Below are 15,603 nucleotides of genomic sequence, written 5' to 3'. Positions count from 1 at the left end.
TCACAGGCAAGTTGCCAGCATCACAGAGTTTCAGCTGGCGCTGCCTTTCGCACGCTGCCCTATGGGGCGGGGAGGGAGAAATGTGATTTTCATCCCAAACAATCTACTGTTTACAATTGTCCTTCTCTGCTGTAGCTCAGGGCAGGCTGACGGGGCAAAGGGAGTGTGTGTAAGTGGCTAGAGCAGAGGACTGGGTGACAGGGCTCCCATGTTTCCTGTGATCTTGGGTCAGGTCACTGCAAAGACTCCGGGCCTCAGTTTCCCCACTAGTGAAACCGAGGCTTTTGGCTGAAGAGCGTATGACAGAGATGAAATCCGTGTTTGATGTAAGCGAGTCGTTGAGGCAAAGATGAACCGGCTGTGTCTTGCATGCCAGTCTGTGGTGAAAGGAAGCGGGCGTGCCCTGGCGTGCAGCTCCAGCAAAAACTGCGGCAAACACCAGCCGGGAGCTATTTAAAGAGCAGTGGGAACCCGGGCTGTGCTAGGACAGGACCTGTACGAAATGTTAAATTACTGTCACCGCTGGGCTGAACTGAGTCACATGAGCCGTAGATGTTCCCCAGGATCCCTGCGCATCCCAAAAATCTGCTGGGTGTTTTTCCCGAGAGGCCTCAAAACACAGCAGGTTCGCCCCAGGGCCCGGTGCAGCAACGTCCAGGTGGACACGTAACCCAGCTACTTAGCAGAGGGCTCCGTCTGGGGTGCTCACCTGTCCAATCGGTGCTGATCTTTCCCTGGCCTCTTGGCCTGTGCTCATGTAAACAGCTGTACAAGGAGTTCCAAGCCCCGCTACCCCACCAGGCGGCTGCCTTCTAGGGGCGGTGTGCCCGACTCTGCTGGGTCCTCCGGAGTTAGAATGAACCGTGTCTGTCCCCAGCTGGATTGGACGGCCCAGTTCCCCATCAGGCCCTGCCGACTGAGGCTGCTTTGATGGGAGACTGAGCCCAGTGGAGCCAAGCAGTTTTCTAGTCTACCCCCATTGCAGGGTAGTTCAGAATCGGCCCGGATGCCGAATCCCTTCTGCACAGACAGCACCTCTGCTTGGGAGCCAGTCTGGTCCGTCAGAGCCATTCTGGCTGGCTGCTAACCCTGCCCCTGTCGCGCTTTGGACGGTGATCCCATGGGGTCCCTGACGCTCAGCAGGGCCGGGGCTGGCCGGCAGAACCAGTGAGGGAAATGCCGACAAACCCGCTTTCTGTGGGAACACATAGTTCAGACTAACCTGAAATGCGCCACCGAGTGCAGCGGCATTTCGGTTTGGACGCAAGCTGGGGGCAGGAGAGTTCTGACAAGAGTTTGGTCAAAACGAAGCATTTTGATGAGCTCGGTTTTCCTGCCTCCTGCCTCGTCGGGGTTTGCTTTTTGGTTGCTCTTTCCTCACAAGCGGTAAAGCAATGTCCATGCATAGCGCTGCTGTGAAGGCTGCTCTGACTTCATTGGGCTTATCCCAGTCCTGACACCAGCATCCCAGACAAATGTCAGCACCTTTCTGCCTCCACTGTGCTTCCTACTAGATATGGCGCCCGTCACGTCCTTGTCGTGTTACTTTGCGCATTCCGACTCCGCCGTGCCCCACTCCAGAGGCAGCTGCGTTTCCGTGATTCCTGGAGGTGTCATGTGTAAAGCGATTTGGGGCGACGTCTCTATGGTTAAGGTCCAAAGCACAAATCAATGCAAAGGAGGATTTTTCTGAGCCGCTCAGTTCAAAGCTTCCCTTTCAGCGAGTATTCAGCAGGTAACACCCAGGTGTTTTACACATGCTGAATTGGAAATTGTCCAGCCCAAAACATTTGCGTTTGGTCAAAATGAAGCATTTTGATGAGCTTGGTTTTTCTGCTTTTGGTTTTCAGCAGCTGGTTTTCTTCTCCAAGGGGCAAGTTTGGGGATCCTAGGATTACAATTGGATGCCCCTGTGGGTTGTGACGTGTGTCTCTTCTATTTGCCGGTGTTTATTTTGAGGCAGATCATAGACTTCTCTCCGAGGCGGAGGAATCGGCTTTTGGGGATGGGTTTGGTTTGGTTTGCTGTGAATTGGTTTTCATGACTATTGAAAACCAACCTTCTCTTCCAGAGCATTATTGTAGGTCAGCTGTGGGCAACCGAGGCTAGAAAGTGGGCTGTATGAGTGGCCCTCCTGCATCTCCGCAAGATTGTTGTAACCGAGACGGTCTCTCGCGGCAGGGCAGTTTTGCTCACTATTCCCCCCCCCATTGAACCGTGGCAGCGCTGTGATTGGCTGCAGAGAGAGCGCCCGGCTCCCACAATGGTGTGAGTCATCAGCCTGCCCCTCACTTCACGTGCCTTTGCTTTACATGTGTGTCATTTTGGTCATACCAGTAGGGAAAAAAACCCCGTGTGGATAGAAACCCACAGAATCTGGTAACCCTGAGTAACCCTCATACCTAGTCTACGTCTACACTGCAGGCTTCTTGTGCAAGAACCTTTTTGCAGACGAGATCTTCTGCAAAAAGTTCGTGCACAAGAGCATGTGCACACTGCACGGACGATCTTGCACAAGAAAGCTGTGATGGCCGATCACAGAATGGCCACCAGAGCACCCGTGCTTTTTCCGATAGGCTGTTTTTGCGCAAGAAACCCGTTTGCCGTCCACACACATCGTTTTGCACAGGAGATCTTGCGCAAAAAGACTTATTCCTTGTAGAAGGAGGAATATATCTCGCGCAAAAAGCCCTCTCTTCTGACAATCTGCTGTACATTTTCTTGCGCAAAAACGTGTTTGCATTGTGGACACTCCATGAGTTTTTGCACAAAAACTCTGCAGTGTAGATATAGCCTCAGTGTGGTTCACTGGCCTATGGAGGGGCACTTAGACCACTTACAGCCAGAGATAAGAGCAAGGGAGCACTGCAGCCTAAGCTGAGCACTAGCTGGCTTTTAGCTCAAGCTGTAGAGGCTCCTACACTAAGCTTCCCAGGTTCAAATCCGCCTAGGAGCAGTTATACCTGCGTGTGGGCAAAGGGAAACAAAATGTCTCCCAGGCCACGCATAGAACCCCAATAAGCTGCCTGTGTCCCTTGGACTGTAGTTTTTGCCCACCGCTGTTGTAAGTCCCCACTGCCTCATGCTAGGGACTGTACAGATATATAGTATGTGAACTGCCCTGCCGCAGTGTAAACAGACCAGACATAGCAGGAGACGGGCTAGCCCAGTGAGGCCAGCGGGAGTTTTGGCCTTGAGGAGAATGGAGGCAGGATTTCACCCAGCCAATGGATGAGACAAAGGACTCGATGGGGATAGCCAAGCACAGTCGGATGCTTTAGCGGAGGCCAGATGTGAGTACGAGTGTTGCGTCTGATGCGGCAGAAATGGTAACTTCGGAGGACCGGTCAGTTTCAGATCCCTCCGGACAGTGAAGATTTTCCCTCAGCCCGTCTGTAACTGACCGATGAGAGTGACGTGTTTCTTCCCCTTCCAGATGCAGCAGCTGTCGACATGGCCCAGTTTGATGGGCAGACGTTGGCCGAGGCCCTGAAGTGGTACCTCCATGAGCTCCCGTGCCCTGTGATCCCCCCGGCGATCTACAGCGACTTAGTCCACACGGCTCAAGGTAATCACCCCATTTGCTTTGCCGGGTTGCGTGAGGGGCGGTTCTCCCAGGGGGCTTCCTCCCGGGAAGGCTTGGTAACCTGGCACGTCACTGCGCCTCGTAAACCGTTGCTGCTGCTGCTGATAGAGCCAGAGCTGGAGTGATCGACGGGGTCCGCAGCTGGAACCAGAGCTCTGGAGGGCTCCCTCCAAACAGCCTGATGATGGGCCCGGCAAATTGAATTGGATCTTGCTTAGCCCTGATAGCGGACAGGGATGAGGTGCCAGGGCGGCTTTGCAAGCATTTCGGTGTCTGGATGTTACCCACCCTCAGCAGCAGAGCGAGAGGCCCGTTGGGGATCGGAACCCCCTATATGCAGTGCCCCAGTAGACACTCCTTACCCTAGAGATGCTACAGTCCTAGGAAATGAGACTGACCGAAAGGGTGCAGCATTTCCCTCTTTCAAAGGAAGCGCCCAGAAACCAGGTGACTTGCCCAGGTAAAGCTTGAACCCCGACCTTCCAACTCCCAAACCCAGCCACCGTCCCATTCCTGGTTACTGCCTCAGCCCTCCGGCTGCTCTGTGCTGCTTGATCCGTGGCTTCCTATTAGCAGCTGACTCTCGAAATGAGCAGAACGGATCTCCCCGCCCCTTTCCTGTCTTCCAGCCCATAATAATCTCTTCAAGCCGCGATGGGCGATGACCCTTCCAACCTCCCGGGATGGATGGGGCGCCTGGAAACCTCCACCCGGTGCTAGGGCAAGGTTAAGAAATCGATCACTGTTAAAAGCAACATCCCGGCCTCCCCTCCCAGCCCCATCCGTCATGTGTCCTGCCGCCGGCGACCTTTCGACCCGCGGGCGGGGGCGCGCACCCCTCTCCAGGGCCCTGCCAGATCCATCACTGGGATGGCCACGGGAGACGGCCGCGACGGGCAGGGGCCGGCTGGCGAAACGTTAAGGACGTGTTCCTCCATCCCGCGTGAACGCCCATCCTCATTGCAGCCGCTCTGGGAAAGGGGCTAGTGCGGGGGCGGGGAGCCTCGTTCGGGCTGGGGGCCGCTGACCCACAGAAAAATCAGTCGGGGGCCGCGCACAGGTGAGAAGCAAAAAACAAAAAATAAAAAAAAAACCCTCCTTGAAGTGGCCCCCGACTGACAAGGAGAAAGACCCTCCTCGCGTTCCCCTTGCGCACCAGAGCCTGGGCGATTTGTGTGCTCCAGCCCCACAGCGAGGCGATGGAGGGGGGTTGGCCCAATGTTGGGGGGAGCCCTGAGCTGCAGAACACAGGCGAGGCGGCATCGGGGGTGGAGCAAAGGCGAGAGCCGTGGGGGGCCTGTGAGGCTCAGCTCACTGGCCGGGGAATCGTTCCCCAGAAGGCTTAGGCTCCTCAGACTCCAGGGGATCCTGTCGTCCCATGGCGGGGGGCACAGACCCCTTGGGGGCTGATGGCGGGGCCCGTGCCCGCTGCGGGAGAGTCGCGGGTGGGCGCCGTGCTCTCCAGCGGGGCAGGGCTGCTGATGGAGAGGGGCGCGTTATCCCCGCTGGCGAGCCAGCGCCGGCAGGGTGCCGGGGTCGCGTAGGCCGTGCGCTGAGAGGACTGGTACTGAGTCTGCAGGCTCGAGGGGGGGACCGAACCCAGTGATGTTTCCCACTAAGAATCCCCCGTCTGGGAGCTCTCCCGGCAGTGGGGAGGCAGCAGGCCCTTGGAGTCCCCAGACCGGGGGTGCGGACCCAGCCCTCAGAAGCACAGCCTGGCTCATGCATTCCTCGGCGCACACGGCTCGGGGGTGCGGACCCCAACTGAGGAGCAGAAAGGCCCTCCCCACATTCCCCTTCCACACCAGAGCCTGGGGGGGCCCAGGCGAGTCGATTTTGGGTGCTCCGGCCCCACAGAGGGGGAGCTGAGGCACCAGAGTGAGTTCACCAATGCCGGGGGGAGCTCTGAGCCTCGGGGGGCAGATCCAGGCAAGCCAGGGTCTGCATCCGGCCCCCAGGCCTAAGGTTCCCCACCCCTGCCCTCAGCCCAGCCTGAAGGGAGACAAGCGCACACAGCCAGCCAGGACCGGATCGGCGCAGCCGCCCCATGGCGGAGGGAGCCCCCGGTTCTCCCCCAGCCCGGCCGAGCCGTGTGCACTGAGGAATCCGGGCTGTGCGTCTGCGGCAGGCAGGGGAAGGATTCCTCCATAATCCTCTCCCACGGCATGAATCATAACAAGCTCTCTGCGCGCCAGGCCTGAGGTATTTCCCAGTGCCCCCGCGGCGGAGCGCTCCTTCCTCGGACCGGACGCAGCCGTACACCGAGCCAGCCCCACGAGTTCCCGCCACGCCGCTCAACCCTGCCCGGGGGGGAGACGTGAAACCACATCCGCCGGGCCCGTCTCCCGCGGCTACCGGGAAGCCCGACGGTCCTTGAAAATCCCCCTGGCGGAATCCCAGCACGCCCTCCCTCAGGCCTCGCGTCGGAGGCGGCATCTCCCGTATCTTCGCCGGGGTGTACGCACCCCGAAGAAACGAATCCAGTGGGACACAGAGCAGGAGGCCTGGGGAGGAGCTGAGGCGGCACGTCCCAGTCCGTCCCGTTGCAGGGGCAGGAGCGACGCCTCAGCAGCGCTCAGGTTCTGGGTTGGGGCCTTTCTCTCATCCCCCCGGGGTGACACGCGGCTGGGCGAGCGCCTTACCCTTTGCTGGGGTTCTGAGTTCTAATCCCACCCTGGCCAAAATTCACTCTGTCTCCTAAGTAACGGTGCCCCGTGGCAAAGCCAGGCCACGGCTGGGCTATTCACCCTGCACTAAAGACAGGAGGTAGGTTCTAGGCTGATCTGCCCTGCCAGGAATCACAGAAACAGATTGGAAACTGCCATAAGCTTTCGCCATGTACCACCATGCAAACCTTGTATTCTCTCTAGTCCTGTGGTCCCCAACGTGGTGCCCGCGGGCACCATGGCGCCCGCCGGGCCATTTCTGTGTGCCCGCCGAGTGATCTGGGCTGTCCCGCCCACGGGCGCGCAGCACAGGGGTGGCGCCAGCCCCGGGCGTGCAGCACATGGGCAGCCCTGCCCCTGGGCATGCGGTGCATGGGCTGTGCTGGCTCCGGTTATGCAGCGCATGGGCTGTTCCGGCCCCGGGCACACAGTATATGGGTGTCCTCGCTCCTGGGCGCGCGGCACAGGATTGGTGCCGGCCCCGGCTGCGTGGCATATGGGCAGCCCCACCCCTGGGCGTGCGGCACAGGAGAGGCACCGGCCCCGGGAGTGCAGTGCATGGGTGGCGCTGGCACCGGGTATGCGGTGTATGGGTGGCCCTTCCCCCAGGCACGGGCGCAGCCCCGCCCCCAGGCATGTGTGCGGTCCCGCGCCCGGGCGCCCCATAGCCCCAAAAGGTTGAGGCCCACTGCTCTAGTCCCTCGACAGCAGCACAGGTGCTGTTGCCTCGAATGCTGAAAGAAAGGGTCCGGGCTCAGAACTGGAGGGCCCTTGTCCATGCCAGACACCAGGCGGCTCAGCAGCCCTTTGCCCTCCTGATGTCTGTGCTGCTGCCGCTACCCCAGGGCTGGCTCCAGGCGAGGGGTGAGGGAAGGGCAGCGTGAACCAGGCTGCTTCCTAGCGAGGGATTTGGGGGCAGGAGGGAACAGGCCAAGCTCAGGGTGGGGGCTGTGGCAGTCCCATGTATTCCCACCTCCCGGGTATTCTTGGCCTTTCTGCACAAGCCCCAGTCACCCGGCGCTGACAGGGCCCTTTCAAAAAAGCACGTAGCTCACTCCTCCCTGGGCACTTTCCCACGCCTCCCCCCTCATCTGAGAACCGCTGATTCCCTCTAGCCCCCCGCTGAGACGCAGCTCTGCATCTTCTCTGGCGTCTACTCCGTTGCCTGGACAGTGGACACTTTCTGACAGGCCCTAAGGGCTTCCCTAGAGTCAAGGAGCCACTCGGAGGCCACTAAAGCTACCGTCAGATCACGCGAGGCAGGACTTCCTCTGGCGTTCAGCCTCAGGGGATGGTGGGTCGCGGGGAATGGGCGGCTTGGGGCAGTGGGGGGATATTGGTTGCCTCGTGGCTCAGGGTGCAAGCCCTGCTGATTTTTACGTCAGGCAGGACGAGGTGGAGCGCCATCCCATAATTCACTGGGGTTGACCCTAGTGTAGCCGTGTTAGGATTTCACCCTTGTTTGCCGCTCGGGTTCGTCAGTCCTTCCAAAGCCCGGACCGTTCGCATGGAACCCGGGCGTGGTCAGAGCTGGCTGGCTAGCTGTCGGCGGGGCAGATCTCGTTTCTGTCCCAAATGCACTGGCTGCTTCCCAAAGGGATGGGGAAGCCCCGTCCCGGCCCAGAGAAGCGGATACTCTCGGGTATTTCCAAGGGATCCTTTGGAGGGGGCTTTAATCTCCAAGGATCAGGTGGCTGGCGTGGCCTTGCCCAGCAGTAGCATTTCATGCACTCATAACCAAAGGGTCAGGCTTGGCAGCTTCACAACGGCACCTTGTCAACTTCCAGCCTCCCTCTGAACACCTTCCCCCCCCGGTTTGGGGTGTTGAGGAGCTCACATAACCCACCCAGCTTGAAAGGGACCTGACCCTGCGCCCACAGTGGGAAAACTAGAAAGCTTGGCAGGGGATCCCGTGGCAGCTCTCTGGTGCTGGCAGCATGGCGTCGGCGCGCTTTCCCATCGCCCACACGTCACGCCTGCGAGTGCTGCGTGCGGATGAGCAAGTGGGCCTGCATTAGCAGAGTTAACAAGCAAAGACTTAAAAACCAAGGGGCAAACACCGCGGTTCTGTAGGGGAGGCAGCGTCGCCTAGTGGGTACCGCACGGGGCCTCGGGAGACCTGGGGTCTTATTGCCAGCTCTGCCACTCGCCTGTGCCTCAGTTTCCTCCTGATGTCTGGTTTCTCTGGCAGCTCTGTTTCTTGTTGACCTGTGACGGCGGGTCGGAGAGCATCTCCTGGCACTTGCGCTGCTGGGGTTACCGCTAGAAAGCTTGCGCCAGTGGCCCTGGGCCCCGAGTCTCAAAGGGACTTCAGTGCCTACCTCCCGTTGAAATGGGTGTGATGCACCTTTATGAATCCGGGCCTAAATTGGTGAAGTGCCCCCCCCACTAAAAATTATCACCTTTTCCTGGCATAGACATTACCTACGATGGCAGGAGCGGGTCTCCCATCTACAGAGGCACCTCCCCAAGCGAGGTAGCCAGGTGGATCGAATTCCTACACTGGCCTAGTGCTGCCCTATGGGGGGACTTATTTCGGCATAAGCAGAGCACTGATCTGTCCCCTGTCCCCCACAGCACATGAGCACACGTCCCTGGGAGTCAGGGCAGGGCTGTGAGCTGCATGGTATAGAGGGGGAAACTGAGGCTCGGAGAGAGTACGTGACTTGCCCGGAGATGTGCTGGGAGGCTGCAGCTGAGCAGAGAATCCAGCCCCTCTCTTCAGCCTGCACGCTAACCACTGCCCCACGCTGCCTCTGCATGTGCCCTGAGCATCCTCACTGGCCACTTGGCACTCTCCACCCGCTCAGCCGTGTGTGTGACAGTCCCGTCCTGTAGTTCATCAGCTGTCCAGAAGGGGTCACTCCGGAGCAACTTGATGTGTTCCCCTCCAGCAATTAATGCCGCGCCTTCCACAGCGCAGGGGGGCCGTAGCATCACGCAGGGACCGGCAGGGCAAACCCACGGGGGCACCGGTTCCTGTTGTTTCTCCGATCCACAGGCGCTTGCTTTCCTTCCTCCTTCGAGCCCAGCATCTCCGCAAGGCAGGCGCCCGGCCACGCAGTCCCCCAAACGGTTAACTATCGACGTCCCTTCAAAACTTGGCTCCCGCTTCCTTCTTCGGGGCCCAAGGCTTGAAAGAAGATTCCCCCTCTGTTGTTACAACTGTCCGAGCCCTTCCCGTCTCAAGGAATAAAACACTCCCACCTCCCGTGGGATTAGCACCTCTTTAAATCATGCGTTTGGCTCGCCTAGGAAGGACCAGAAATCCCAGCGAGGAGATGGTTGTGGGGAACTCATTTGGCTACAGGTCACGGGGATGAACGAGACCGGATGGAATTCGCTCTTAACGAGCGCCGATCTCGGCTTGCAACCAGGCCCTTTGCAGCACGAAACGCCGCGCTTTGGTTTTTTACCCCTCCGCCGACTGTCTCTTTGTCCGGCTGTTGCATCAGCTAAAACGCTCTCTGGGCAAATGAGACACATGCCTGCCAGTTCCAGGGCTCCCCCCACAATGGCGTGGGGCCAACCAGCCACAATTCTCCTGGGATCCCCCCCGCCCCCAACCTCAAACCTCCATGACTCAGCTGTCAAACCACCACAACAGCCCCTGGAAGGCGTCCATTTCCTGTGGCTATTGCTTCCCCGCCCGGACTCCTCGGAGGATCCCAGTCCAAATGGACCTTTTATAGACCTCAGCACCGTGCGAGATTGGAGCTCCCAGCTCCTGGAGCAATCGGGCTGGGCGGAACGTGCTCCCATCCCAGCCTGGCCGTGCTGGGGCAGTGGGGCGTGTTTAGCGCAGGGGTGGGGAAGATCCGGCCCCCGGCCAGCCCTGCCGCTCCCTTGCCCCCAGACCAATCAAGACCTTGAGGGAACTGCCCCTTTTTGCCTGGGGTGCCGCCCCTTTCATTTGAAGCCCCGCCCCTTCCAGGAGCCCAACCCACAACCACATTCTAAAATTCGAGAAGTGGCCCCTCTGTAGAAATGATTGTCCACCCCTGGTTTAGCGCCAGGTCCCGCTCCGGCTCGTTCTCGCTTATTTTATTCTGCCATAGCTGATTCAGAGGAAAGATTCCCGCTGACCACAGAGAGGTTAGATCAGGCCCGGGGGCCGGATCAGGCCTCTTGTTGGCCTTTGCTTTACTTGGAGCTTCTTCATCTCAATGGGCAGCGTGCGAGTGAGGCGGTGGGGTTAGGAGACAGCAGGGTTACTGATATAATCCACCACAGCTGCAATGCAGCCCCCTCCTGTCCCTGCTTGGCCAAAGGGGAGCCAGGCCTGTGGCTCACCTTCCAGAGAGCGGCGATAGTACCTGGATTATGAGCGGCCTGACACCAGGAGACGTGGCCCAAATCTCAGCCGTGCCGGGAACCTCTAGCTCCCGCTGGCTCTGAAAATCCGTCTCTTTGGAAGGAGCCCCGGTTCTGCCACCGACTGACCATGCAATAGGGCAGGAGTCACCTCCCTTTGCCACGACTCTGCTTGCCCGTCTGCCGGGAGAAAGGGCCCCCAGGATGCGGAGCCGTCTCTGTACGGTGCTCTGGGGACGGCAGGGGATGTGCACGCCGGCAGCGTTATTTCGAGCGAGGACCCGTCTTCTAGCGAGTTCAGAGGGTGGATAGCTGCTTTCGGCCCATCTCCTGCACCCCGCGCCTGCCTGGCTACTTGGATCCGTTTGGCCACTGGTCTGTGCATGGCAGCTCCAGCTCTTACCACGGCTCAGGAAGGGGGCTGTGTCCTGACAGTAGAAAAGGCCCAGCCCTGCAGAGTGCATCCTGGGAAAGTCCTGGTCTGCCCCCGACCCCCTTCGGTGAATGCACAAGCCAGCTCCAGCCGTCTCTCGCCCGCTCTCACCGCAGCGGGGTCAGCCCGGGTCACGCGGGAACTGCCTCCCGGCCAGGGGATTTCCCTCTGGCTAGAACAGCTGCCACCGCCGGTTCCCTGGATGGCTGAGCCTTTGGCAGGGGAGGTAACTTGGCCCACGCAGTTGGAACATGGTGTTGGGAGAGGCACAGGGCGATGCCCGGGGGCCCTGCGATCCCCGTCCAGGAGCAAAGCTTCCTGCAGCCATGTCGCCACCGTCTGCACCCCTCCCGCCTCTCCTGAGGTCCCCCACCACGGAGCCAGCCTGGGGCTGGATTACGAACAGGCAGCTGAGAGCCCCAGGCTCAGGGCTCCCCCAGGCTCAGGTCCTTGGAACCATGTTTGCCTCCGAAGATAGCCTAGGTGCTCCAGGCACGGTGGCTCGGCAGCTAGGGGGCGCTGTGCCACAGGCCTTTGCCAAAGCTTAAAGTGGAGCAGGTTCGGAACTAAAATGACGCTCATTTGGGCTAAGTTTTCATATGTTTTTACTGAGCCCTGGGGTTAAGCAGCAGAGCAGCGGGTTGTGGGGGGCAGGGCATTATAGCTTAATGATGCAAGTGGCTGACGTGTCTGTGCACTGCTGCGGATTAGTTGCTACGTTCAGAGCTGTGTTTCATAAGCCCTATATGGCTAATAATGACTGAAGATTCTCCTTCGGGTCAGGGCAGGTTCAGAGACAATATGACCCTTAGTTCGGCTAGGTTTTCGTTTGTTTTTAATGAGCCCTGGGATTAAGTAGCAAAGCAGCAGGATGGTGGGGAAGATTATCTCTAGATGATGCAAGTGGCTGACAGGTCAGTGCACTGCTGCTGACTAGTTGCTACATTCAGAACTGTGTTTCATACGCCCTATATGGCTAATGATGACGGATGATTCTCCTTTAGGTCAAGTGGTGGGAGGCTGTGCTTTTGGAACAAGTGGGTCTGAATCTTATCTGCCCCGTCTGTCTAGGCAGCTTGGCAGCTCTAGGGAAGGCGTTTCTCAGGGCTGACTCTGCAAGCGTTTGTAGAAGGGAGCTCTCGGCAGACGGCTCAGCACAGTGCGGTCCTTCTCGACCCTGGAGCAGAGGCTGAGTTAGGGAAGGACAGACCCAGCCAGGGTCTCTGCCCGGGCACACCCTGGCACCCAGCAGCATCACAGGCTTTGCTCCGGCAAAGCCATTGGCAGAGTTAAGCCTTAGACCTGAAGGGCCCAATCCTGCGCCGACTGGCCCCACGCTGCCTTGCTGGGCTCACTCGCGCTGCAGCATGACAAGGCAGAGTCACCTCACTCGCCCACAGGGACTGCTGGAGAGAGAGAGATGCATGGATGGATGGATATATACAGGGTGGATAGATAGATATAGGGTGGATGGTGCGGGGAGAGGGGCAGATGACGGGTATATATGGGGTGGCTGGTTGTGTATATATGGGGGGATGATGGGTATATATGGGGGGCATATGGGTGGGTATGGACAGGGGCGGATAGACGGGGGCAGATTACGGGTATAGATAGGTATGGCCGGGTGCAGATAACGGGTATATATGGGTATAGATGGGTATGGCCGGGTGCAGATGACGGGTATATATGGGTATAGATGGGTATGGCCGGGTGCAGATAATGGGTATATATGGGTATAGATGGGTATGGCTGGGTGCAGATGACGGGTATATATGGGTATAGATGGGTATGGCCGGGTGCAGATAACGGGTATATATGGGTATAGATGGGTATGGCCGGGTGCAGATAACGGGTATATATGGGTATAGATGGGTATGGCCGGGTGCAGATGACGGGTATATATGGGTATAGATGGGTATGGCCGGGTGCAGATGACGGGTATAGATGGGTATAGATGGGTATGGCCGGGACGGATGATTGGCCAGACTGAAAACTGTGGCTGCCTTTAGACGTGTGAATCACCCTTTGTTTCTATGAAACCATCATTTCCGCCCCCCAAGTGTCTCCATAGGTCCTGTGTGTCAGAGGCAGGGAGATTCCTCCTTGCCCCGTGTGCGGGGGGTGGGGCTGACGCGGTGCAGTGACCCAGGAGCTAGAGCTGCCAGATGGTTTCACCAAAATACCGGACACACTTGACATGACGTCACAATCGACATCCCATCGGATTTAGAAAATACCGGACAGTTCTATTGTCTCATTTCTATTTTCTCAGTTTGTTTCCTGACCAGAAAGCTCCAATACTGGACTGTGCGGTTCAAATCCAGACACCTGGCCACCCTACCGGGAGCTCTGGCCCGGCACAGGGCCCTACAAGGCCTCACCGGGGCTGGGTGCCGAGGGGCACTCGGACGTGCTGCCCGCGCTATTACAGCTGGTCCCCGAGACTCACTGGAGCTCAGCGCTGACCCTGACCAGCTCCTCCCACCGTCCCTTTCCCTGCACAACTCGCCTTCTGCTCCGCACCCCCCCCACACACACACACACAGCCTGGGCAGACACAACTCCCGCCAGAGCCGCCCCCGGGAGAAATCGGCCAGGTCGGCCGGCTCCCCGAACGGCCCACAGGGAGTGTGGCAGGGCATTGCAGGGTCCCGTCCCGCACTCCAGGGAGGAAATCAAAGCCTGCCTCCTTTCCCAGAGTAAAAACTCAATTAGAAAGCAATTAGTGTGCCTGCTCGTTAAGCCACTTCAAAGGGGAGCCGGCTTTCCCCCTGCATTCTGAGAGTTGCACAGAAATGAGCTTTGTTCATTCCACGAGGCCAGGAGCAGGCCGAGGCCGGGAAGGGAGGCGAAAGCCACGGGCGCGTTGGCTGCCTCTTAACGCTCTTCCTTCGGCAGGAAGTTCATTTTGCCATGTGCCGTCCAATCCGAAGGAGCCGGGGGTGCGATGCCCTGTGTGCACAGGCACCTGGCGCTAGCTGTCACGGAGCGAGGATGTGTCTGTCCACAGGTGCTCGGACCCCACCCCCAGCTCGGACAGATCCGAAAACTGGCCAACCAAACTCAAGTCCGTTTCCAGAACCTAGCCTGGAGCTGCGAAACGAGGGACCGGAAAGGCCACCTTCCCTTAGACCGGGCCGGGGGCCATTGTGTCGGGGGCCACTGACCCACAGAAAAATCAATCAGGGGCCGCATACAAGTGAGAAACCAAATAAACCCAACCCTCACCCATGTGGCCTCCAACCGAGAAGGAGATCGACCGTCCCCACATTCCCCTCATGCCCCAGAGCCTGGGGGGCCCGCCCTAGTAGATTTTGTGTGCTCCAGCCCCATGGAGTGCCAGCGCAGGCTCCCTGAGCCTCGGGGGTCGGATCCAGGCAAACTGAGGGCCACATCCGGCCCGAGGTTCCCCACCCCTGCCTTAGACTGTTGGGAAGAATTAGGGGGGTAAAAGAAATTCCATGGCAAATCCCATTGCTTGTGACTGGCCCAAACACTGGATGGTCTCCCGGGCTTTTCCCCTCTCCGATGGTTGTGGTCCTTTGAGGGCAAACCTCTGGCCAGACCCAGCTGGGAAGTCTGCGGGACGGGGCAGCGTCCTGGCACACTGGTAATCCCTACTGGACACAGGAAGCGGAGTTTCTGCCTGGGTGGGAGAGGCCTGCCAGGAGGTCCCAGAACGTCCCACGGGGGCGTGGGTGAGTCATGAAGCAGCGTGGGGACACTGAAGACTTGCTCGAACGTGGGGCTAGAAAGGATCCCCTCTTCTACGGAAAAATGGTCCCACGGGTGTTCGGTTCTTCCAACAACTGGTGCTCCGAAGACCATGTTCTGAGCACTGCGGGAACAGGGGCTCCTTCGGCCTGTGCTGCCCCTTGGGGGGCCCTGCTCTTAGGGGTGCATGCCTCTTTTTGCCTGCGTTGCTGCACTATAAACCTGCTGGGGGGTGCATTGCGTTGATGCACAGAAGAGACGAGTCGTTCCAGTCCCTCCCCAGGGAGCCTTCTCGCTCGTGCTACAGAGCTCTTGCTTTTTGGACTGTCTAGACTGCAGGCTTCTTTCGGAAGAAGCTTTTCCGGAAGAGATCTTCCGAAAAAAACGTCTTCCGAAAGAGCATCCGCACAGCAAAAGCGCATCGAAAAAGTGATCTGCTTTTTCAAAAGAGAGCATCCACGCTGAATGGAGGCTCTCTTGCATGTCAGCTGTGATTGCTATGGACAGAGTGGGAGCCTGGGAAAAATGGGGTTGTGGGTTCTAGTCCCAGGTTGGGTGGGCCAAAACCGGTTGGGCCCAGAGGGATAAGGGGTGCCCTGTGTTCTTTCCTCTTCTTGCGAAAGAAGTCCCTCTTCCCCATCCACACGCACCTTTTTCTGGAAGAGCTCTGTCGGGAAAAGGGTTCTTCCTCGTAGAAAACGGTTCACCAATGGCAGAAAACCCCCTTTGTTCTTTCGATTTTTTTTCAAAAGAACATGATTGCAGTGTGGACGGAAGTGACGTTTTTTCCAAAAAAACTCTGCAGTGTTGCCATCCACAGTGCTGTGCTTCATGTTTTGGCCGAGAAGACAGCCGTCCCCGTTGCACCTCACAGCTCAGACGTGTCCTCC

At 58.6% G+C, this 15,603-nt stretch overlaps 1 protein-coding gene across 3 annotated transcripts in view; it reads left to right on the top strand.

The window, feature by feature from the left end:
• Nucleotides 1–15,603, top strand: part of PIK3R3 (phosphoinositide-3-kinase regulatory subunit 3) — a 295,637-nt gene that overhangs the window by 122,708 nt on the left and 157,326 nt on the right. For all 3 annotated transcript variants that reach the window (XR_012905836.2, XM_075935898.2, XM_075935896.2), the window contains one exon: nucleotides 3,437–3,568. Coding sequence is in view for 2 of the 3 variants with exons in the window: in XM_075935898.2 (XP_075792013.2) it covers nucleotides 3,437–3,568 (132 nt within the window). In the remaining variant the exon portion in view is untranslated. The remainder of the gene's footprint in view (nucleotides 1–3,436; nucleotides 3,569–15,603) is intronic.

This window comes from Pelodiscus sinensis, chromosome 9, assembly GCF_052426305.1.
Source record: "Pelodiscus sinensis isolate ZL-2025 chromosome 9, ASM5242630v1, whole genome shotgun sequence".
NCBI classification, from domain to species: Eukaryota; Metazoa; Chordata; order Testudines; family Trionychidae; genus Pelodiscus; species Pelodiscus sinensis.
Note: the sequence above shows the minus strand (reverse complement) of the source record. Positions and strands in the feature narration are given on the sequence as shown.